At 38.5% G+C, this 23,893-nt stretch overlaps 1 protein-coding gene across 1 annotated transcript in view; it reads left to right on the top strand.

The window, feature by feature from the left end:
• Positions 1–3,642: 3,642 nt before the first annotated feature.
• AKAP11 (A kinase (PRKA) anchor protein 11) overlaps positions 3,643–23,893 on the top strand; it is a 31,052-nt gene continuing 10,801 nt past the window's right edge. Inside the window, exons 1-7 of the mRNA XM_009078722.1 lie at positions 3,643–3,702; positions 9,270–9,386; positions 12,978–13,025; positions 14,443–14,574; positions 15,516–15,780; positions 16,225–20,890; positions 23,093–23,248. Of these exons, the coding sequence (XP_009076970.1) occupies positions 3,643–3,702; positions 9,270–9,386; positions 12,978–13,025; positions 14,443–14,574; positions 15,516–15,780; positions 16,225–20,890; positions 23,093–23,248 (5,444 nt within the window). The remainder of the gene's footprint in view (positions 3,703–9,269; positions 9,387–12,977; positions 13,026–14,442; positions 14,575–15,515; positions 15,781–16,224; positions 20,891–23,092; positions 23,249–23,893) is intronic.

The raw sequence follows: 23,893 nt of genomic DNA, 5'->3' as shown, positions 1-23,893 counted from the left end.
TGGCTGCCATGACTTTTCAGATTTGGTGGAGTGGGACTAGGCACCTACATCAGCCAATTCCGTCAGGACTCTGGGATGCTTCTTGTCAGGTCCCATAGACTTATGTCTATTCAGGTTCCTCAGGTGTTTGCAAACCTGATCTTCTCTTCTAGTGGAAGGTACCGGGGGAGCAAAGTCCCTCAGTCTGCTTTGCAGTCCGTCCATTTGACAGGTGTGGGAAGAGAGGTTGCCAGTGATGACTGATGGAAAAAGGTTGTTGAGTTACCTCAGCCTTCTCCTCATCTTGTTCTGTTGTTAACAGTTCGCCAGTTGTGTTCCTGAGAGTGAGTATGCTTTTTTTGGCCTTCCATTTCTGGCTGACATACCTGTAGAAGTCCTGGTTATTCCTTGCATACCTTGCCAAGTTCAGCTCCAGCTTTGCCTTGGCCTTCCTGACCCCACCCCTGCACAACTGGGTAGTGTCCTTGTACTCTTCCCAGAATACCTGTCCTGCTTCTACTGCCTGTGCATTTCCTTCTTGCCCTTTAGTTTGATCCGTGAGTCTCAATTCAGCCATGCCAGTCTCATGCCTTCCTTTCCTGATTTCTTACACCCTGGGATTGGTAGCTCTTGTGCTCTGTGGAAAGCATCCTTAAAGATCTGCTAGCTCCACCCTGATTCCTTGTCTCGGAGGGCAGTTTCCCAGGGGATCTTATGGTCTAACTCCTTGGACATTTGAAAGTTTGTTTTTCCAAAATTTAGGGTCCTGAATTTATTCTTCGCCTGTCCCATATCCCCCAGGAACACAGACTCCTCCAATGCATGATCATTGCAACCCAGGCCACCTCCAGTCTTGACATCCCTGATTAGCTCATGTTGGTGACCAACAGGTTCAGTATGGCATCCCCTCTATCTATTACCTGGCTCAAGAAGTTATCCTCCATGCATTCCTGGAGTCTCTGGATTGCCTGTGCTACTTTCCCAGCAGATGTCAGGGTGGTTGAAGTCTCCCAGGCCGGATGAGAGCCCGCAAGTGCAATGCCTCCTGTAGCTGGAGCAAGAAGGCTTCATCAATAGGCTCCCCTGGATCAGGCAGCCTGTAGTATGCTCCAACTACAGGGTTCCTGTGTTGCCTGAGTGTATTACTTCTTGCCTGTAAGCTTTCAAACTGCTCATGGCTGTTCTTCAGAGACAGCTCTTCACACTCTACCCATTACTTGTTGTAGAGGACAACCCTTAGCCCCTCCTTCCTAGCCTGTCCCTTGTGAACAGCCTGGACCCATAGCCACACGACAGCCATGGGATTTATCCCTCCAAGTTTCACTAATGGCAACCAAGTTATAGCTTTCTAGCAGCACAGCAGCTTCCAACTCCTCCTGTTTGTTGCCCATGCTGTGTGCATTTAAGGTGATCCAACTTGCCAGAAAGGTAGAGATGGTTAAAATTTGTGTGGGTATTTATCAGTTAACTGTGTGATCAATTTTTTTTTATTTGGGTGTCTAGTGGTAGTTATTTAGTAACAGGAAAGTTCTGTTACTCTTACATCTGATACTTGTGCCATTTATTCCCTTTTCTGAGTTTACAGTGGGAGGATATTGAATTTAGTACTCATACAATATGCCGAAGTAAAAGCCATTTTAAACAGTAGACTTTAGTTACACAAACGAGCTATTTCCAGGCTGTTTTGTTTGTTAATGCTTTCACTTCCTCTCGAGGTTGTTTTAAAGTTTGTGTACCTCTGAGATGATTGGACCATTGTTATTTTGATATTGAGATCTTTCAGGTTTTATTGTGTTGTTGGACTAGTGGGACCCTTCAGATTTCTCTGAAGTGCATGGCAGAGAGCTGACATGCCCTAGGTGTTGGGGAGATCCTGCATAGTTCAGGTACTGAAGGACAGGGTGCAGAAGAGACAAAATGGTTATGGTGTTGATAAACCAGTACAGTTTGTGTCAGATATCTTCCAGAGTCTTCTTACTGTGATTGACAAGTCTGTTGGTTTCATGAGGTAGGTGACACTGCGCCTGGCTCTGTTGGTGCTCGTCTCCAGAGTTTACTAGCAGATGACATAGGAAAATACTTAACCTACTGCCTGGAGGCAGTGTAACTGTAAACTCCTGTACCTGAGTAAATACTGCAGCACCCAACATGGTTATAAAGTCATCTCCGTGATTTGCCAGGCTGGGCTTTGTTAAAATTGCTGCAAGGAGGGAGGAGTTAATAAATGTGGCGTTCAGGTACTTGATCCTGTGTGAGAAAACAACTTTTCTTAGGACAAGGCTATTCTTAGGACAAGGATGTCCCCGATGTGATTAGATTAACAGTGCTGTGCTCCAGGGATGAAACTGTTGCAGTTTATTTGCATAAGTGTAACATTCTTCTGAAGATTCTACCAAGTTCATCTCTGTGAAGGAAAGCAAAAATTAAGATGGAATGTGAATAGATGTACCTAATAATAATCCCTTGCTATTCTATTCTTGAAGAGTTTTTACTTTTATAGGTGCTAGGGTGGAGGAAGATGAAGAACACAGTTACTTGATGACACTGTTCATCTTATTTAAGTTACTTATGCTCAAGAAGAAACCCATATAAAGATTTCTTTCCCGTATAAAGGATAAATATGTGCTTGGGATGAAATTGAGAAAACCAGTCTGGTCAGTTCTGCAAAGAAAGAGCAATACGATGTTTTGGTGGTTAATTCTTTTTATTTTGCAGTCATTTTTACATGCATTTGTTCCTTGCCTGGTTTATTTTGGGTAGACAAGGAGTTATTTTTCCTGGTTAAATTATGCAGTTGTGGGAAAAGGATTAAAACTTCTGTAGGACTTAAAAGCCCAGCACATGCTTTCTGTCTTTATTAACATCCTATATTTATTGCCTTGTTTGGGAGATGTAGAGATGAATGAAACTGGTTGAACAGGGAAGCTTGAAAAAAACTCATAGCTATTTCCTTTATGTTCTTGTTATTAGAATTAGACTTCAGATCAATAAGGGCAGTTGACTCGAGCAGAAACTCGTGACCTACTTCGTTGAAGTAAGAGTGCTTGTAAATGCGTCTTTGGTCTGCTGTGTGTTGCCAGCAGAGACTGCACTGCCCAGGGCAGTGACAGAGAACAAGGCTGTTGATTCTTGTTGGCCTAAACAGGAGTCACATGTGTTTGTCACTAGTACTGGTAGTTGACAGAAATGAGTAGGCCACTTGTTGAGTGGGTCAGTAGTACATTTACCTCTCGAGATTGTCGAAGGGTAGTTGCAGCTGGTTGTATGGTACAGGAATTGGTTCATAAACTTTCAAGAGTATCAGCAATAGTGAAACAATATGTAATGTAATGTTCCTTCCTGCCCCCGATGCAGCCTTGAAATCTAGATGAAGGAAACAGATGGAACAGACTGCAGTGTGTGTGTTCTACATGTCACGCGTCGGTTTGGAGATTGTTAAGGCAGAACTTTTTCGAAGGCAAGTGGCAGTATGGATGGTGTGCTGTGCAATCTTCCTCAGTTTTAAAATGCTTAAATTGGTTTAATTAGTTCTTGTTTTGTCTACTTGCATTTTCAAAATGGATACAAACTAAATGGGTAAACATAAAATAATCAAATATAAACGCTTTTTTATAGGCATTTTTGAGCTGACTTCTTTCATCGAATGCTAAGATTGATAAGATCATGGATATGTACGCCAGAGCTCAGGGCAATCGAGTGAAACCAAGAATATCTGTGAAAAAGGTAATTATCTGTATTTAAATAAAACAACTGTTTCAAATCTTTTTGATCTAATAGTGAACCAAGTGAACTGGTTTGTTTGGGGGGATTTGAGTGTATTTTTTAAAAAATGTTTTAATTTTGGTTGTCTTAACATTTCAAGGAGGCAATTATGCATTGGTGTGTTTAGTGTAGTTGAACTGAGCACAATTTAAGAAAGGGGTGCATTCTTTTGTCTTTCAAGGTGATGTGATGAAATCATGGTGTGTTCGTTTCCTAGAATTTGCCTTGTTTGTTCTAATACAGCTTTTATTTTAGAACAGATTTTTTGAGTTTGTATGTAATAAAATATAAATATATAGGCCTCAAGTTGTGTGAAGTCTGTGTCAGGGCTTACTTGTGATGTCTTTATCTTTAGATCCTGGTTTCATGTCTGGTTTATCCTTCTGTTTACATGAACATCTAGCAAGTGCCTTGGTGAAAATATGTCTAGCATTTACAAACTGTATTAGTGGGTTTTTTTCAACTGTATTTATTTTTTTAATCTTTAAGTTTTGTCACTTTAGCATGGAGAACATAAATACTCTTTCTCACATTTTCTTGGAACCTCTGTAAGTATTACTGAAATGAAAGTTGTAGTTTATCCTGAAGGAACAAGTTTATTTATCCAGTTGTATTTCTCAAAGTAAACACAGATGAGTATTTTTCTAGGTCTTCTCTGATTGCTACTAACTTCTCTATTTGCAAGTGCATGCAGCAGTAAGAAGAGAAACTGAACAAGGAAGCATCTTGTCACATGAAAATTGCATTATTTTATTTCATAAGCAGATTTGTTGTTTTAAGGAAATGGTGTCTGTGATATATATGTTGTGTAGAACTGTTTGAAGGCAAAGGAAAGCTTTATGAGGCTGCCAGGCCAGGTAGTCAGTTGTTCCAGGTCCTGACGTGCAATATTAACTGCCATATGTTAAGCACTTTACACTTATGGGGGATATTCTTTCACTTTAAGACACACGATATAAAACCTTGTAGTTTGTTGGTTTATGAGAACTCTCCCACTCAAATAGAGTTCCTTAACTACAGTCAAGTAATTTTGCATTCTTAACCTGACTTTTGGGGAACTTTTTTTAATCTGTTCTTTATTTCCTTTTTCGATTCAATGTACAAAACAAAATGAACACACCCACACACCCACACCCAGGCTTTTAGACTTATGAGTTACAGAAACATCTTTCTAATCATGGCAATGACCAGTGATTCCTCACTGATTCTAATAGTTGCCTAAAATATTAGCTGTGTGAACTGTTCCATTAATTGCCTTTGAGCATTCTGGACTGTGTGGTTCTAGAAACATGAATTCAGCCCCTCTTAGGTGTCTTGCAGAATTCTACATTTTCATGCAGCCAGACTCCAGTGTTCTGATCTGTGGCTGCCTCCTCTTGATGTTTCCCTGAGGGGTGGCTGTATCATGTGGGACTTTCTCAGAGAGACAGGCAGTGGCATGCTCAGAATCCCACTATGTTTCATCTTCTGTTGAAGATGAGCATGAAGAAGATTGCAATCTGAATCCTGTCCTCTTCGTAATACTTTGTCATAGTTGGCAGGAAGCGTTGCAGTAGTAGCTCTTAAAAGTGAGCACACAGTTGTGGTATGCACATTTAAAGCCTAACTTTCTATTTTTACAAAATTACCTCAAAATATTCCTTCCATTTAAATCTTCCAGCACATGAAATTAGGGAGAGCTGCCTTTGTTCCTTAAACCACAGAGTTAGCATGGCTCTCCAGCACTGAACGACATATCTCTAGATTGGGGCATTTTCCAGGTTGTTTGAAACGTTAGAGAGCAGTTACTAGGGAATTTCCTCCAGTGTGCTGTGAAGGGTAATGACTTCTTGGTTTGCTGAACACAAAGGGGACAGTGCAAATCTTTGGCTTGCTCAGTGTTAGGCCAGAGGTGTGACAAGGATTTTTGCTGTCCAGGTCTGAGCACCTTGATAATATTTTTGTTTTTCTCCTGGCACAACTTAGCAGCTTCTAAATCTGTGGTCGGGATTGAAATGGAACATCTTGCAAGACGTGACTTTCACATTTCTGTGAAGAAGGAGTACACAGGACTAGTAACGAGCTTTATAGGTTGCGTGGGTGTTTTTTGCCCATATGTCAGTGTACATTGGAAGTAGCTGTACTGTTTATAAAAACAAGTGACAACCCTCTTGTCTTTACCTAAACTAAGCTAATAGTCTTGGGAACTTGCTAGTTTTCAGTTTCTAATGATAGTTTTGTCTCCTGGTCTGGGATTGTGAGCGAACTTGCTGTCATTGTCTGTTGGACAGGAGGATTTCTTTCTTTTCAGTTGGGTCAAGTCCTTTGCTGTCACAAGCACAATTTTGAGAAGGATAAGAATATGAAAAAGTTATTGAATATAGTCTCTCATTAATGAGGGGAGATTAAAAAAAAAGAACCCAAGTGTATTGCTGATTTTAAGTCTTTTTGAACCACACTGTGGTAATAGCTAACAATCTTATGAATTCTAGGCTGAGGTTACTCACCGCAAATTTATACCTATTCGTTCATGGATGTCATTATTCTTCTTAAATAGTTTATTTTCTTTTGCTGATGTTCACCCTTGTGATTTTTTTTTTTACAATTGGTGATCTGTCCTCTGTTAGCCTTGCTTTTGGAAACTGTGTAAACTAAGGTTTTAGTCTGCTTTTGTATGAAAGCCTCTGTATTCCAGCGATTATCCTTCATAGTCCTACTTTCTGTGCTTGTTGTGAGTTAATCTTCTTTTTACATGTGGATAATACTGTATGTGCAATTACACAGGATGTCCTTCTCAGTGACTCTGATGTCAGTTTTTTCACTAGAGGAGGCACATTTGCTGTTTTCAGGGCTGTATCGTGTTGGTCATTCATTCATTGCTATCCTATGATCAAGAAGTCAGCTCAGGTCTTTTATTTCCCAGCTTGTGAATTTGCAATCCTATTTTCAAGCTTGCATGTAAGGACATAAGTCTATGGTTCCCTATTAAAACACTCTTGCACTGAGCAAGTTCTTGCTGTATGGTTTGCTATTATTCTTCTTAGCTGATGACATCTGCTTACTTCAAATTATCATCAATTTTCATCTCATATTTTTTTCCCTCATGAAATTTATTGATGATGATGGTTGACATCAGTCTCAAGAGAAGTTGTGAGGAAGTTGCTTACTGACCTACATCAATTATTCTCAAAAACACCCCTTTATTATCCCCATTCCGGCAAAGTCTTCTTTTCCAGAAACAGCTCGCTTAGTAAACTCTGTCTGGTTTTGCTAGCTCTTCGTATATTTCAGTGTAAATAATCTGTGGAAGTCCAGATAGATGAGATTTTTTTTATCTGTGTATGTATTGTGACTGTTACTTTCCATATCTTTATTCTTTCCACACTCTGAACTTTTTCATATTCATTAATATGATCTTAAAACATGCATCACTTCCTTCCTCCTCATTTTAAATATAGATATTTTAAAAATATCTCTTCAGTTATGTAGTGACACCATGGATATGCCATTAGACCTGCATATAGTCTTGTATGCTGATTCTTCCAGACCTTAGGGAGATTTTCCCAATTGTTTCATCTTTCTTCTTCTCCCACTTTAGCTTAATATTCTCCAAAATGTTGGAGAATACTACCTCAGTAGTTCCTCACATGATACTCTGGTTCTAGTTATCCATTCTGTCTTTCAGACATTAAACTAGGGAAAAATCCTTGCTTACAAATAAGGCGTATGTAATAGTTTGTAGCTTTAGAAAAGCAGACTAGATAATAACTAGGAGCCCTTCTCAGACTTGCAGAAAATTAGCAGGTCACATCATATGACTGGGTTTTTTTCCCTTAATTACTATTTTGAGTGCTGTGACTGATTAAATTATTGTAGAAGCTGAAAATGAGACATTTCAACATGCTTGTTTGACTTCACAAATTACTTTTGTGCAAGACGAGTGAAGGAATTACTGGCGAACAGTCTTTGGGCAATATTGTTATTGCAGCCACTTACAGGTTTGGAAGATTCAGAGAATCAAAGAGAAGGACACTGTCAGCATACTTTGGAAAGAACAAAGATGTATTACTAAACTGTGGAATTAAATGGCAAGTAAGCATGTGGAGGCAAGGGAATACATAAAAGTGGAAATTAGGTGAATGCTCTATTAATTTATTTCAGATGACCCAATAACTGCTTACGATGCATTTTAAAACAGTTCAGCTGTTACTTTTCTATAAAAATTGCTGGTTTGACTTCATTAATGTCACTTGGCCTTGGCTGTTGGGGTGGTAGTCAAAGCTTTGTTTGCTAATGTTCTGAAATGTATTCCAGTAATTTCAAGGGTTCTGAAGTTCTATTTTGCTTTTGTCTGTTCATTCTAGAAGTGCTTTCCTAATTTTGTGTTGCCATGAGTACAAGCATGGTGATGCTGGCCCTGCTCTAATAATTTGGCTTCCTGTGTAGTAGTTCCTGATACTGCTTTTTCTACAGGGAAAAACTGAAATCTATCTTGATGTTTAATATGTATGATCACTTTTTGCTATAAAGGGATTGGTTTTGTTGTGGGAGTGTCAGAAACACAAAACATTGACTAAATTTGGCTGCCTAGCATTTCTGTTTATTGTTTGAGAAGCTCTGTGAGTGTTAAATACCTTGTCATGAGTTGGTCACACTGATTTCTCATGGCATTTTTAACAGAGCAGTCTTGTAGAGAATTATTTAACTGGATTAACAATTTTTAACCATATGATGATCTTATTAGTGTTCTGAACCTTACAACTTACTAGAGAAGGTGATAATTTCAAATTTAAAAAATAAAATTTGCTGACTTCCTGAAACAGTTGAGGGGATATTGTCTCTTTTACAAGTTGAGCGAACCAGTTTTTGTTGTTTTCTGTTGTCTTATTTGACTTCAGAGAACAGTCGTGTAGATTCTTTTATTCTGCTGGACTTTGTTACACTGGGAGAATGTCATATTCTTCAGCCTTTCTAGCCATCCCTGGGTGCTTGAGTGTCAGCATAAGTGTAATGGTGAGAAGTGTTACAAGAGGCATTTACATGGGATTAAGTTACAATTATTTCATAGCCTTCAAGGAGTGGGAAGGAATGTCTGTGGATTTTCTTGGATTTGTTTGTTTTCTTCCCCTCTGACTTTTGAAGTCACCTCCATTACTTTTCTGGGCTGAAATTACTTCTTAAGGAAAAGCTGATGGACAAGTTTCATATACAGGCTTCAGTGCAAGGAATAGATGGGATTTGGATTTCTTCTTAGATTCATCTATTTCTTTTTTTTCCAAGTCTGTGCATTCTCATCTATAATTTTTTTATTAAATACAAAATGGACAACTTATTTTGGAATAAAACTACTGCTTGAAGAAAACAAATTACGTTTCAGTTTCATGTCCTGAAGTAAATTTAACCTTCAAACCTGATGATTTATATACAAAGTAATTTGAAATTGTGATTAGAGTAGGGAAACCTACGGGAGCAGGGGCTAAATGGATGGACCATGTATCCAAAACTGAAAATGCGCTTCTATTTTTAATTTTTTTTAACTTCTTTTGCAGAGTTTCAGTGAGAGTATCCTGCAGTCTATGAAGTCACTGCTACACAGCAGGAAAGAGTTATGCAATGTATCAGCAGAAGAATGTCTAAATCGGGAAGAACAAGATAATTTTATTGAGGTTTGGCATAATGTTACCATTTATATATATATTCTGTGACTATGATAGAAAACAATTTTGCTTGAAGCGGTATGGGAAGTTGCAGGGTAGTCAGTGAGAGCAATGCTGCAAGTTCCTGGCTGTAGAATCTGTACCCCCTATTGTCATTCTTGAATTCAGTCACTGTAGCCTTAAAAATAGCTGTGGCATTTTAAGATGACTTTTCTCTGCTTTGGAGGATTTGTGAAACTAGAAAACCAAAATGTTTAGATAGATGGCCTGGGTTTGCATTTGTGAACACTGCTGTGATCAAGGTTGTATGGATGGTATCCTAACAAAGTAGCAGAATGTTTTGATCCAGGACTGAAGATAAAAATTGAAGTGATTGCTCTTGTTTGCACTGTGCTTAGCACTATAAGCTGAAGCCTCAAAATTGCAGATCTAGACTTGTTGTACATGAGTACAGATGGGCTGAAAGCTGGACAGGATCTGGAGAGAGGAGAAGCAGACCTGGACAGAATGCAGGACTGTCTAGGTAAATCTCAAGCTATAAGGAGGAATTACTAGAACTGTTTGAGTTACAAGAGTAACAGAAGCTTCTCCAAAGGAAGAAGAAAAAAGTAAGAAGGAGTGTGTACCATGTAACTTGTGCTGAGTGTTTAGAAGACTTGTAATCAGTAGTTGACAGGCCTGACAAGGAGCTTAGAGAAGGAGAGGATGACCTGGACTGGCCAGGCAGAGGAAGTGAGATACGGAGAAGTGAAGCAAAGGCGACTCAGGAAGTGGTTAGGGGATACTGATAATGGCATAAGGAGTGGCAAGAGGCAGGTGAGAGGCAAATTGTGTGACTGGCAGAGATGAGTTAGGATTGCCTGGGTAACGCAGGGTTTTTGTGACTGGATACAGTCAGGGGTTGTGACTCTATGAAACATTTGGGGAGCAGGCAGGAGGCTGAATTTGTGAAAGATGGAAAACTGTTACAGATGAAGGCAAAGAAAAAGAACTACACATTGGAGGAGTGACCAAAGCCTTGTCTGTGTCTGATCAGACACTCCGTGGTTTAGAATCTATGCAGCCTTTTTTGTCTTGTGGCAAATACCTGACAAATAGCTGGCAGCATCTTTTATTATATGCCTGTAATGATGGTCCCTATGGAGAAAGATAGCTGACTATATTTAGTTACCTTATTAGATCAAGCAATTAAGAGCTCTCTGGTTAAAATGTAAGAGGGTCAATATCCTATCACAGAACAGGTATTTTTTTCTTACGAAAATATAGGAACAGATCCCTGTATGGCGAATGACGCTAAAAGAACATTTTTAGGACTGCAAAGATAATTAATGAGACTTAAGAAAACCAGAATTTAAGTTTTCCTGTGCCATTTGAATCCATTTCCTTGTGATAACCTTCAAATATAGTGTCTCATACACTATTTTTAGTTTAAAGAAAGGACTTGTGCTACTGACAACATTTTTATTTCTCTGGCCTACTCCCCAACAACTTTTGAACTGGAGTGCTAGCTTCAGACATGTTTGAGGTGATTGTTTTTCTGTGAAAACTGGAGTTTGGGCACAGCAAAGAAATCCAAATTAGTATTGTCATGGAGGCAAAACTAGGCTGACTCAGTAGTGGCGTGGTCTCTTTGACAGCAGTCCGCTCGCTGCTCGGTGTGCATATTGGCCTTCATTTGGGTGAAGCTGTGTTTCCTGCATACTGCTCTGTCTTGCACAATGAGTTATCCCATGGGAGAAGGTAAGGATTGGAATCGTTGTCTTGAGGAAGATTAAGAGGCATGTAAGAAGACAAAAAAACAAACACTCATTAAAAAAACCACAGACAAAACTGCCAGAATAACCCAACAGCAACAAAAAGCCTCTAAAATGTTCTTCAGAGAACTACATTTTTTCCCAAGTCCTTTAAACTGATGTTTTGCCTCTTCTGTGGAGGAATTCAGTTCATATTGTAGGTACTGTACAGATAAAAAGATGTAGAAGTTGAAGAGTGTCTTGCAGATATTGTGCAGATAAAAGATTTAGGAGTTGAAGAAAAGCTGTAGGAGTTGAAAGGTACATTTCTCAGACAGGATTGTTTTGTAGTTGTCCCAGTGAATACTGTGCTGGAGTTGAGCAATTTGTCTGGAGCTGTTTGGAATGCTGCTGCAAAGCAGTGTTTCATTTATGATGTTGTCATAGCTGACATAAGGATGTAAACAGGAAGATATTTTCTGGGGGCATGAGATCTCTTTCCCAGCATGACAGCCCATGAAATCATACTGTGACCGATTCTGACTTGTTTGATTTCAGTTTAAAAGAAAGTTTGGTGGTTTTTCCAGTCACACTTTGAAAGAACATATTCAAAACACAAATACAGTTCAAAATAGAATTTGTTTTCAGCCATTTCCTATTCTGTTTCTGTGCTTTTCAGTGATTCTGAGTATGTACAATCAGTTAGCTTGAACCGGTTAATAATAAATACTTATAAACATAGTTCTTTGCTATTTTTCAACTTGAGAACCAGCTGACTGCCTTGGAGTAATGGGAGTAGCTGCTACAAACTTATGAGCTGTGGCTTGAATACATAAAATTCAGTCTGTTGCATAGTGCTCTGAAATAATGGAATCCAAGCCATATGAAACTGAATTTCAAACATCAGTGGAAGTATTTAGTTTTTGTGTTTTATTCTGTAATTACCAAATGGAAGTAAAATTTATTTTCTGACAACCTTGTTATAAAAATAAGTGCCTTGGGGTTCTTTTCTGAGCATGCAGGTACCCTATTGATTTGTCACTAGGGAAATACTAAATGAGAACTGAGGAGGTGTGACGTTTGAAATGAAATTTGAGTAATGACTGACTCTCTTTGGTCTGTTCATGTTGAACGATACAAGACACCTGTAGACAGAAGAGGGGGGACAATATGTGATAAAATTTCTGCCCTGTCCACAAGCACAAAACCTAAGGTACAGGTGACATTTCTGACATATTCCAGGTTCCTGGGCCTGACAAGACTTTCTTTTTGTAGGCTGAATATTTAAATTTTATGTTAAAGGTTTGTCTACTTGGATATGGCATGCAAACATGTGGTTTAAGTAATCCATTGTGTTTTAGCCTTAGGCTAATCAATTTACATGGTAAATTGTATAATGTGTTGGCATTATGCTTGCTTTGGTATATCCGTATGTATAACAGTTTATTAGCATGGACAGATTTCAGACTGGAACTGTTTTATATGTGCCCAGCCTGAAGCAAGGACAGATGAGCACTGATCTTTGCAAAAGCCCGTGTATTTTAACAGATGGAACAGGCTTGTATGTGTTGCTCTGTATATACCAGCCAGTAGGCCACTAGAAACATTTCTATGTAGTGGGTTCTAAATGCTGGATATGCTCTTCAGCCTGGTCTGACCTTTCACGAGTCAAATAGTACAGGATTGCCATTCCTCATGTAGGACTGTGTGCTACAGTTTGAGCAAGCTATGCTACCCTAAGGCATGGGTTTTATGGCAGTAGAATGAAACTTTATGTTAGTCTGCTGAATTTTTAACTCTTAAATATCTGCAGGAAACAAAAAAGTTCTTTTCTGTACTTCACTATGTTCATGTATTTATTTTACAGATTACATTTATAGGTTTTGCTGAAGAGATGGGTACAGCTCACTCGCAGGTACAGCATATATCTATCTGTATCGGAAAATAATTTTTTAGCGCTGGTGCTTTCTTCTAAGTAGCACCTATTTTTTTTTAATGGTGGAGTTTTGGTGTGCAAGAAATGGAATAGATGTATCTTGCACATCTAAAAACCTAAGTTTTAAATGTTACTGAGAGGCTGAAAATAATTACTTTAATATTAGAATCAATGTTTTATATGTGTTTGCAATATTACCGGGGTCAGTCTTTGTATTAGGATGGTCTGGAACAACTTTCTTAAATGGGAGGGAGAGGGGGAAGGCATTGGTTCAGAGAGGTGTTTGAGTGGGAAGGGGCTCAGCTGGTCATGGGGTTTTGTGGGTGGATTTTTTTTGGCTTGGGATTTGTTCTTGTTAAAAACTTGTGTGTATCAGTATTTTGGTTTGGAATCTTCTCCTTACTAGAGCTGTACTTACTAATATGGTACAGTTGCATGTGTGAAGCTTAAACTTTACTGAATTGACCACTAGCTGTGAATTGCTGGGCGGGGAGCAGGCAGGAGTCAGTATTATGGTTCTGCCTTGAGATACTGTTCTGGAGAATTATATAAGGAAATACTATTTTTAAAGGGGAAGTGTAGCAAGCTAGGAGGGCTGTGATGTGCCACTTTCGTGAGTTCAGGATTTAATCTTCCTGTGCGATTTACACATCAGTATAATTCATAACATGCATGTTGACAGTACAATCCCACACTTCTACTCTGTTTAGCTGTAATATATGTATATAGAGAGTGATGTTTAAAAATGAAAAGCAGAAACAGTGACTCCATTTGTGTTCTGAGTTGTATTAATGTTGTTAATTATAATAATACTAGACATTCTTTCAAGTGTGGTAAGAACTATTGGTTGTTTAGAGTTAGATGGAATGTAGAGAAAATTGGACAGAATGGGTTTATGGAGATTTCCTTTGAACCATAGGGTTCACTAGTGTTTGGGCTGTTGGAAAAGATCATAAATCTTTCATAGGCCCCTTCTCTATTAGGTAAATATAAAGGTTATCCAAGATCATACTTAAAAAGTATGTGCTCTAGTAATAGGGAGCTAGAACACTGTTCCAACGAGGCACAGTAGAAGTATGTAGAGAACCACTGTTAGCTGAACTCAGTGTTTGTAGTTGCCTGTCTTGTAGGATGTGCAGCTGCTTCTCAGCGCTTTCAAGATTCTCCTTTATGACTTTTAAGCCTCTTCGAGTATGACTGAATTAAAGCTTGTTGCCTGAGCTTTGCACCACAGTTTGTGAGAATAAGTGAGGGGTGGAGCAAGAAATAGGGAAGAAAAAAGCTTCACCAAAATTAGCAGTTGTTGCTGTTTACGAGTTGTATGAGATAACTCATTGTCATTTACCCATTATTTTTTTGATTTTATATTCTCAATATGTTTGTTTATTTCAATCAGGAGATGTCAGCTGTTTCTGTAGAGCTCCCAGATGTTCTGAAATCGCTCCAGTTGCGCAAACTAAAAGAAAATGAGGTTATATTTCTAAAAGATGCAAAGAAAACCTTAGCAAAACCTTATGTCACGAAACAGGTAAAGATTTTGTGTCTTCTTGCATGTCTAAAGCACTATATTTCTCCTCCTAAAGAATTTAGTCATATCACACATTGTCTGGCTTTTGGTTTTGGACCATCTTAACCACAGGAGCGTTAATGTTATATTTCTGTGGTTTGTTGAAAGTGGATGTTAGAAAATCTCAAAACAAACTGCGATGTATTGTTTACAAAAAATACTTAACAAATACTCAACCATGGCTGGGCAATAGTCCCTTTCACTGCTGATTTGGAAAGAATATGAAACTTGTCAAGGTACCTATCTCTGCTCAGATATAGCTTTCATCTTCAGCAGACTTTTCTTGGCAGATTAGAGGTGCTAAAAGTTATGTGAATGTTAATAAAACTCAGTGGACTCTTCTTACAAAAAAAATATTTGCAATTATAAATACTGCTAGTGATATATTTCCATTATTTTAATTTCAATATTGCTCCCATTATTACCATGTTAATTTTAATCTTTCCAATTACAAATGTTAAAACAAACTTCTCAGAGCCATATTGGCTAATCATGCCTGTTAAATTTGATTATGTTCCATACAAGATGAAACATACCTTGGAGAAACAAATATCCTAAAATCTGAAGTACTATTCAGCATAAACAAGCTTTGAAATATTGTCTTCCTCTGGAAATTTCATGTGCATTCTTTAATAGATTTCTGGGTACATGTTGTCAGGGTTGTATTATACAACTTTTTTTTGTTTGTTTTATTGCAATGTTTTATACAGAATGCAGAAGTTATGAAAATGGGTGACACTATCACTCTACACAAACTGTTTAGTTCATTTTCTTAACTTTAAAATATTTCTAAATTACTTGTTCTTCATAAAAATGCACTGAAAGAATCTCTTGCTACTCCCTGACAGTTGAAATTATTCTAAGATTGCTATGTTTGTTTTTTTGTTGCTCTTTTTTCCAAGAATCAACTTCCGGAAGTGGTTTGTGTGATGAGACTGTCTCCTTCGTTCCCAAGGGTCAAAGTTGATTATATATTTACCTTGCTGAGCAAGTATACCACAGGCATAAGATATGCAGTGGAAATAAACTCTTCACAAAAACACCAAACAGAATCATCCCATGGAGAAGACGATGACACTAATCAGTCAGTTTCTTCAATTGAGGATGATTTTGTCACTGCTTTCGAACACTTAGATGAAGATGAACCTTCAAAGATACAAAGTACTGGTAAGTTCTTGCATGCTGTTGACTTGTAGTTGAAATTTAGCCTGTTGGGATTTAATAAGAAAGTAAATGTAAATAGTAATTTTTTTACAGCAATAGTGTTTTGTAAAGGGATATTATGCAATTGAAAAGTTAATTTTTTTTGCTCTTTTCACAACAGTTTGTCAATTCGTAACCCAAAGATTCTAATGTTGGTGTTGGATGGATATCAAATCGAATCTGGTTCTACTTCCTGTGCTAAAAATACATTAATTTTTCAGTGATTAGACCTGTATAGTAGGATTTGAAGAAAATCAAAGATTGCTTTAATCATGGAAGATTAGTTAGCATTTTTGAAACAATAATAAACCTAGCAGTTGCCATTAAAATCTGTCTCCAGTTTTCTGTAGTTCTGTGGAAATATTCTTGGTTTGAAGCAATTCTTTTTATCTTTTTGGTTTTTTCCAGGTGCGTGCAGCTTTACTTCTCAAAACCATCGAGATGCTGCTTCACAGACCATCCCTGCTCAGTGTTTAGAAGCCGTTGACTCAAAGATCCTTGTGGGTTCTGCACATCGAAAGTCATCTGCCAGATCCTCTACTTTGATTGATATTTTGGGACTTAAGGGACCATCCTCAGTAAAGAATTCTGTTACAACCTCAATTTCTGATCCTTGGATACAAAGGAGTTTCTACAAGCCATATAATCCTGATCAAGGTGTTAATTTTCTACATAAAACATTGTTTTCTTCCTCTCCAGCTGAATCCTCTGAGTCAGATTGCTCCAGCCCAAGCCCCATCATCTTCTTAGATGAAGAAGGGTATCAAAAAAGCTTGAAGGCAAAACTTCAGCTGCCAAAAATTCCAGTAGTGAAAGATGGTATAGAGGATTCAGACTCAGAAGTAAGTGAATTTTTTGATAGTTTCGATCAGTTTGATGAGCTGGAACAAGCCTTTGAAAACTCTTGTAAAGTTATTAGGGATCCCATCCTAGGGAATCTCTCCCAGAAAAGGAGGACTGCACATGAAAAGCTCTCTTCTGCAAGCATTGCAATGAATCCTCAGAAATTCAAGTTCGATCGCCCCACTCTCCCAGCCAATGTAAAGAAACCAACTCCGCGTAAGCCAGAATCGCCATATAGCAGCGTCTTTGATGTCCCCGATTCCCCTCGCCCAGTTAAAACATCAGGGGAAGAGAATGGAGCCTTCTTCAGCCCTATCAGAACATCAGCTTTCAGCCCACTAGGGAGCTGTGGTTCTTCTGAATGTCTGTGTCGAATTAATCTTTGTGGAGATGGGGCAGGTCAAAATCACCATGATGCATCTTGTAATAGTTACTCAGCATATGCTGATAGTGTTTCATTTGAAATACTGGGTTCTGTTTTCTTTTCTGAGTCCTCATCAGAACAGGTATGCACAGGAAATGATTCTAAGCACAAAAGGATTGCTTCGAAGGAGAAAAAAAGACAAGCTGCAGACCTCAAAACAAAAGCTAGTAAGGAACCAGATACACAAGCAAAATCTAAACTAGTCACTAAACATAAGCCACTAATGATTAGAGATAGCATTCAAAAATTTGCGACCGAATTAGTTGAAAAAAGTTTTGGCAGTGCATTTAAAGACCTGCAGAAAGGTGTTTCTTCATGCACCAATGCACTTTGTCATTTGGCTGCTAGGTTAACTTCTTCAGTCTTTCAAATGGCTTTTTATGAGATTGGAAGACGCAGAGCAATCTCCCTGAAGGAGCGTGCCATTAATGGGATAGCAAACTTTTTGGTGAGTGAGGCTATAACTGGTGCTTTGAAAGAACTGCGTAATGTAAAGAAACAAATATTTACCAACACCGTTGCGCGGTTTGCGGCAGACCTTGCTGAAGAACTTGTGTTTGAAGGAATCATGGAAGTATGCCAGTTTTCCTATCCGTCAACACCTACAGCTGCACAGCCTTCATCATTTGATTATGAAGACAAAGTGGTAAGATCCTATGCCCGAGATTTGTCTGAGTCTGTCATTCAGGAGGCTTTTATTGAACTGTCTCAGGTTGATGTGACCTTCACAACACAAGCAGCCATTAGTGTTTCCATGGACAATATTAAATACGTAAGCGCAGAAAGCATGTTAGAGTCAACACAGACTTCCACGGTTTTTCCTAACTATAATGATAGGGTAGCATTGAAGCCAGTCCAAGATTCCAAGAAGGAGTATACAGTACAGCAAGCTCTGTTTTGCACCTCTGGTGTTGTAAGTTCAATATCTGTGCCGTTAGCTGGAAGAGCTATTTGTCAGCATCAGGTTTCCTCTGATGCTTGCAAAGCAAAAGTATCCACTGCTCTGAATTCTGATGACAGTACGAAAGTATACAAAGACTCCACTCATCCATTTTGCACAACCAGAGAGAGAGAGGAGGAAGTCACTTCTTTCAGAAATATATATCTAACTTCAGATCACAGTCAAAGTACTGAAAGTGCTTCATCACTCTTTTGTAACCAGAACGATACCAAACTAACAAATAACAGATCTGCAATGAACAGTAATTCAGAATTAACAAGTGGGTCAAAAGGCATTAATACTTTCTCTGGAACTATGGTAGATATGATAGTAAATGAAGCTTATGAAGCCATAACCTCATCTAGAGTAACAAAAGCAGTAGAAGAGTATACAGATTTTGTAACAAGAAAAATAATAGATAAAAAGCCTTATGTGCAAGCTATTGGTGAAGACTTCCCCAAGAATATGTTTGCAGGTCATTTGGCCAAGTGTGTCATAAAACAATCTGTGGATGAAAGTAAAACTGCGTTAGGCAACACTAGTGAGGACTTAACGTGTAATGTGAGCTCACAGACTTACGGAGATACCAGTAGAAAAGAACAGTGTGTGATAAAGAAGCAAGAGGCTGAGAAACAAAGTAATGTTTCTGTAATTGTGGAACAACAACAGATGCCTTTGAATAATCCATGTAAATTTCTTGGTCCAGCTCATTCTGTTCAGTGTTTTTCAGAATCTAAAGATTGTTGGCAGGAACAAAAAGGACACAGGTTTTCTTCAAAATCACCACTGCCTTGTTCCACTGTGACTTTTGCTAGGCATGTTCTACAGGACTGTACTGACATGGGAAGCTGTTCAATAACATGCTTAAACAAGCCTTCAAAAAAAAATGATGCCCAGAAACTATCAGCAGGAGCTTTGAATTCCAGGCAGACTGATAGTTTTCTGCATGGAAATGGCTTTTCTTCAGTGACGTTTGGCAGTGAAGGTGCTCTGCAGATGGAAGATAAATCAAGTCTCAAACATGGAAATACCTCTTTAATGCCTGATACACCCCCACCGACTCCTTTAGTGCCATGTCAAGGTAGTTCTGAAAGGAACCTAAGAAAACTGTCCAAGAAACTCAAGGGAGAATTAGCAAAGGAATTTGCACCTGCAACACCACCTTCTACACCCTACAATCCATCCATTACTGGTTTGTCTGAAACTGAGCGTGACTCTTTGGAAAATGAGGAATTTATGCTGAAACTCATGCGGTCACTTTCTGAGGAAGTGGAAAGTAGTGAAGATGAAGATCATGCTGAAATGCCTGTAGAGAAAGAGGAGCATTTGGAAAAAACAATTCAGTATGCAGATTGCTTAGCTAGCCATATCATTTCATTAGCGACTGAAATGGCTGCTTCCCATTTAGATGGCAAAATAAATGAAAGAGAAGCTGCTAGGCAGGTTCAGTTAGGTATGCAGAAGAAAAAATGTGGATATACTGCATATATAAATATTCCAGAAGAGACGTGCAGTTCTTTATGGAATTATGCAGGTGATATGGCAGGAAAAGTCATCAGTGAGGCCAAGAAAGTAGTGAAGTCGCGGCATTGTAAACTGTTGAGGTTGAAGCGGGTTAACTGCCAAGTGGATTGCTTTTATCTGAGGAAAGATAAAGATGGTAGTTCAAAAGATCAGTGTGGCTCAGTATGGGACCAGTGGCCAGGGGAGAGAGATTCATCTGTACTTCCTTTACCGCCAGGTTCAGGCATGACAGGTTTGACTTCCAAATACCCAAGCTGTGAAAGTGTGACTGATGAATATGCAGATCACATTATTCGAGTTCTGAAGAGAGAAGGTGGCAGTGCTGAGCTGTTAATGGAGCAGTATGCCAGCAGAGTGGCTTACAGGTCTATCAAGTCAGGCCTGCAGCAAGCTGCTAGGAAAACCAGATTGCGATACAACAGAAAGGCATTTCCTGGGCAGAACACACAGGTAGATGGTAAGCTGGAGCTGATCAAAGCAGTGAATAAAGATTCACTACAGCAAGTGAAGAGCAGCATTCATCGCTGCGAAGGCCAAACGTGCGAACGCAGTGTCGGCGCTCGGAGAGCAGAATGTGCAGAGCTGCTGCATTTTTCAGAATCCCTCGCTCACAGTATCACCTGTGATGTCAGGAAGAAACTAAAAATGTCAGGAGCATGTTTGCCAAAGTCTCTAACAGATTCCTGTCTGTATAAAAAGACTGGATTTGATGAGGTCACAGGGGATCTCATTAAAACAGGGTTTTCTAGGGCATTTCTTCCTTTCTCCCCAGGTCATAAACTGTATCATAGCACAGGCAGTATAAATGAAAATGGCTACAGTGAAGGTGTAATTCAAGCTATAGAACAATATGCTAGGAAAGTAGTGGATGATACTCTAGAAATGAGTTTAGAATCAGCTGTTCTCCATGTGGCTGAAAACAGAAAAAATGAGGATAAACTCTCATATACTGAGAAACTGTCTCCTTTTTCTGGAACTGTCTGTAGATGCTGCAGTATGAAGGAACATCGGTACTGTACAGAAAGTATGTCTCATCATCTACCTGCACAAGAATCCTGCATTCCAGTGAGGCATTTTCTTCATTCTGGATTGGGTGGTGCCTGTCAAAATTCAAGAGTGTTTCAGCTTGATATTCCCAAAATTCATGTTGATGTAGAACAGAAGACAGTGTTTTCAGGCAAGGGGGCTGCTGCGGCAGTAGACAAAGCAGAAAGAGAGCTGAGTTACACAAGCTTGACAGCTGACAGTGGGATTGGACAAGATGGAGTCAGTTTTGCTGAAAGCCTTACTACTGAAATAATGACATCAGCTATGACTAATATTGGTCAGGCAGTTAACATAAGGTAATACTAATTTTCTCTTATTTGTTGCATTTTGTGCCATAGAAAGGATTGTTAATACAAATATGTGCTCAGAAGGAATTTTAGTATGTATTTTCTCAGAAATACGCATTTTATGTTCTGAATGTTTTCTTTTTATTCTTCTGGAGATATTTAAATTATTCAGAACTAGGAAAAAAAAGCTTTTTCTACACCTGTGGGAACTTGAAACCAAGGGTTTTGTGTATATCAGCATGCTTATGTTTCAGTAGGGAACTAATAAGTGGCACTTACTATTTTAGTTTGAAAATACTACCTGTAGTAGAGTATACTAGCCCTTACAGGTTTTGTTGGTCAGTGAGCCATGACAGAATCCAGGTTTGTTCCCTATATGTATTTCTTCTTCAACATCTGATGCTGTCCATACAAACCATTGCTTTCTGGTATGAAGGTTTAATTTTGATTATGGCTGTGTTGTTATAGTTTCTTTTATTTTGGGGGGAAAAAACCTTCAGCCTTTTAAAAAAACAACTTGCTAAGCTACACTTTGGCTTATAAAATAGTAATAGAGTAGACAAAGGCTGACATACTGTTTCCTTTAATAGGCCTGCAAATAGGAAATACATGGCATGCAACTGGTTCTTAAAACGACTGTGCAATGATCAGAGTGAAATTTCTTCAGGTTCTTCAGGAATCCTTAACCATGTTGGTTTTTTTTATTTGAAGTAATGTTTATATATTGCTAAAAATCTGTTTTGGTTTTTTGAGGGGAATTCCTCACACAGGTTTCTCTTCCTTCTGTACACTTCTTTCCAAGAAAAGAAGTGTCTAGAGGGACATGATGAACAATGAAATTGATTTTTGTATGTTCAGTGCCTAAAGGCCACAGTGGGACTGAACTAAATTTTTCAGGGTTTGATATGAAACACACACTAACAGCATAAAAGTGGTCATGAGCTGTATATTATGTCTTTGCACAACAGGGTTGAGTCCTGAATCAATGTGTGGCAAAAAAAGATAGTGGTAATATAGTGTTGCTTTTCTATACTTACAGTATCAAAGATGACATAATTCTAGTTAGAATATGGCAACAACAAAATGCAGGATTCAAAGAGATACGGTTTATTAGTAAATTTGTGACAAGGAGGAGATATTAGGGTTTTACTGTGACAAAATTTATGTTTCTTGCAATGTCATCTAGTGTGTGATGCATATGTTTCTTGAGGAGCTGCCTTGTGCCGTGTAGAGAACTGCTGCTAGTGCTGGTATAACTGTAAATAAAAACAGAGAAAAAAACAACCTTTGTATTACCCCGACGTGTTCCAGTTCAAGCTGCATATTTGCACAAATTCATGCTCACTGGAGCAGTGTTATCAGTGATGTGGTCAAGGTTGGCTTTTGAGATAATGAATGTTACAGTGACTGCTTGCTATGATGGTAGTAGGATGATCATCTTTCTTGAACTTTCTACTACTTCATATGTATATGTATAATATCACAGTTTGCCCCTGAAAGTTAGTTCATAACTGTTATGTTCTCATTTTCTAAGTTTTTATATAAGGCGTTCAAGCTTCTTTACATCAGTTTTTGGAAGTGTCTTCTAAAGACTACCTTTTGTGGAACATGCTTGCTTGATTGTTTTTGGGGTAAAAAAAATTGAATTTATTTCCTGAGGGATAAATTCTGTACAAGTCAATGTATTGCTACACATTCTTGAGATGGAAGAGCAATCTATTTTCTACAGAAAGACCTTTCCCAAGAATGGAATCCTAACATTTTAAACCCCAGCTCATATGTAAGCGCTTTGCATACAATAGCAGAGCACCTCCGTGCTTGTACTGAGAGCAGGTTGGGGAAAGTAGCCAAACTGTCCTATGGTAAGTCTTCTGCTTGTAAAAGTGTACCTTGATACACAGCCTGTAAGGCTACAATGTCTTCTGTGCTTTCCAGCAAGTTACCTTCCAAATGAGAGAATTATTTGTGCCACTGCCTCTGACTTCTAGTGAAAGAATTCCAAGGAGCAATTCCTGACCTAAGCCTGTTGATGTTCAACTTCATTTGGTTGCTCTGTTCTTGTGTTGAGAATAGGGTACAAATTAAGGGATTTCCCCCTTTTTCTTTTTCCTTGGAATTTATTGTCTTTGAAATGGTGTTAAATTGCTGTGAATGAAGTAACACAGATCAGCATGAAATGCAGTGATGTTTTTGTCTTAAATTTTTGTTTAGCTCTGTTGGAAGAGAAGGATTTCACTCTGTTGAATCTATTGTTAGCCAGCAGATGAGTCTTAGTATTGGTGATGATAGCACTGGGAGTTGGTCCAATCTAAGTTTTGAAGATGAACATCCTGATGAGAGCAGCAGTTTTCTTCACCTCAGTGACAGGTAACTATAAACATGGTAGCATAGTTAAACAGTTATTTTGACACAAAATAACTTGTCATCAAGTGATTTTCTCATGGGGCTTGGGGAGAAGAGATTATTTTGTCTTCAACCCACAATGATTTTTTTGTTAAAAATGGCTCAAATATTATGGTTTTGTTTTCCTGCAAAATGTTGTTGGCCATGAATGTTCATACTCTGTCAAATACGTGGAGTGTGCATTGTCATTGGTGTCAGGGAGTTGCATCAAGTAAAACTACACATATAAAATGTAAGTATTAGCAAAAGATGTAGGCATTTTAAAAACAACCATCCTATGTAAAATAGAACTTGAGAGTACTCTTTATAAGCTGTGCTTAAAATATTAAAACTTAATCATTGCAAATGTGTTTTATATAAATTCATTTATTCTTGAAAAGAAGTAATACTAGCTTAATTTGCATGAGGAGCTTTTACAGCTATTTTTGTCTTTTTGGGGGCTGGAATTTTTAAGCTACTCTAACTGATATTGATGGAGTATTGATATACTACTAACCATGGACTTGCAGGAGTGTAATATTGGTACGTACCTGCTCAGGGTAGTAACTTTTTCCACAGAGCTTCTCATTACACCTTCCCTGCCTGGTTGATAACTAGCAAAGATTAGAA

This window comes from Acanthisitta chloris, unplaced genomic scaffold, assembly GCF_000695815.1.
Source record: "Acanthisitta chloris isolate BGI_N310 unplaced genomic scaffold, ASM69581v1 scaffold2367, whole genome shotgun sequence".
Taxonomy (NCBI): domain Eukaryota; kingdom Metazoa; phylum Chordata; class Aves; order Passeriformes; family Acanthisittidae; genus Acanthisitta; species Acanthisitta chloris.
Note: the sequence above shows the minus strand (reverse complement) of the source record. Positions and strands in the feature narration are given on the sequence as shown.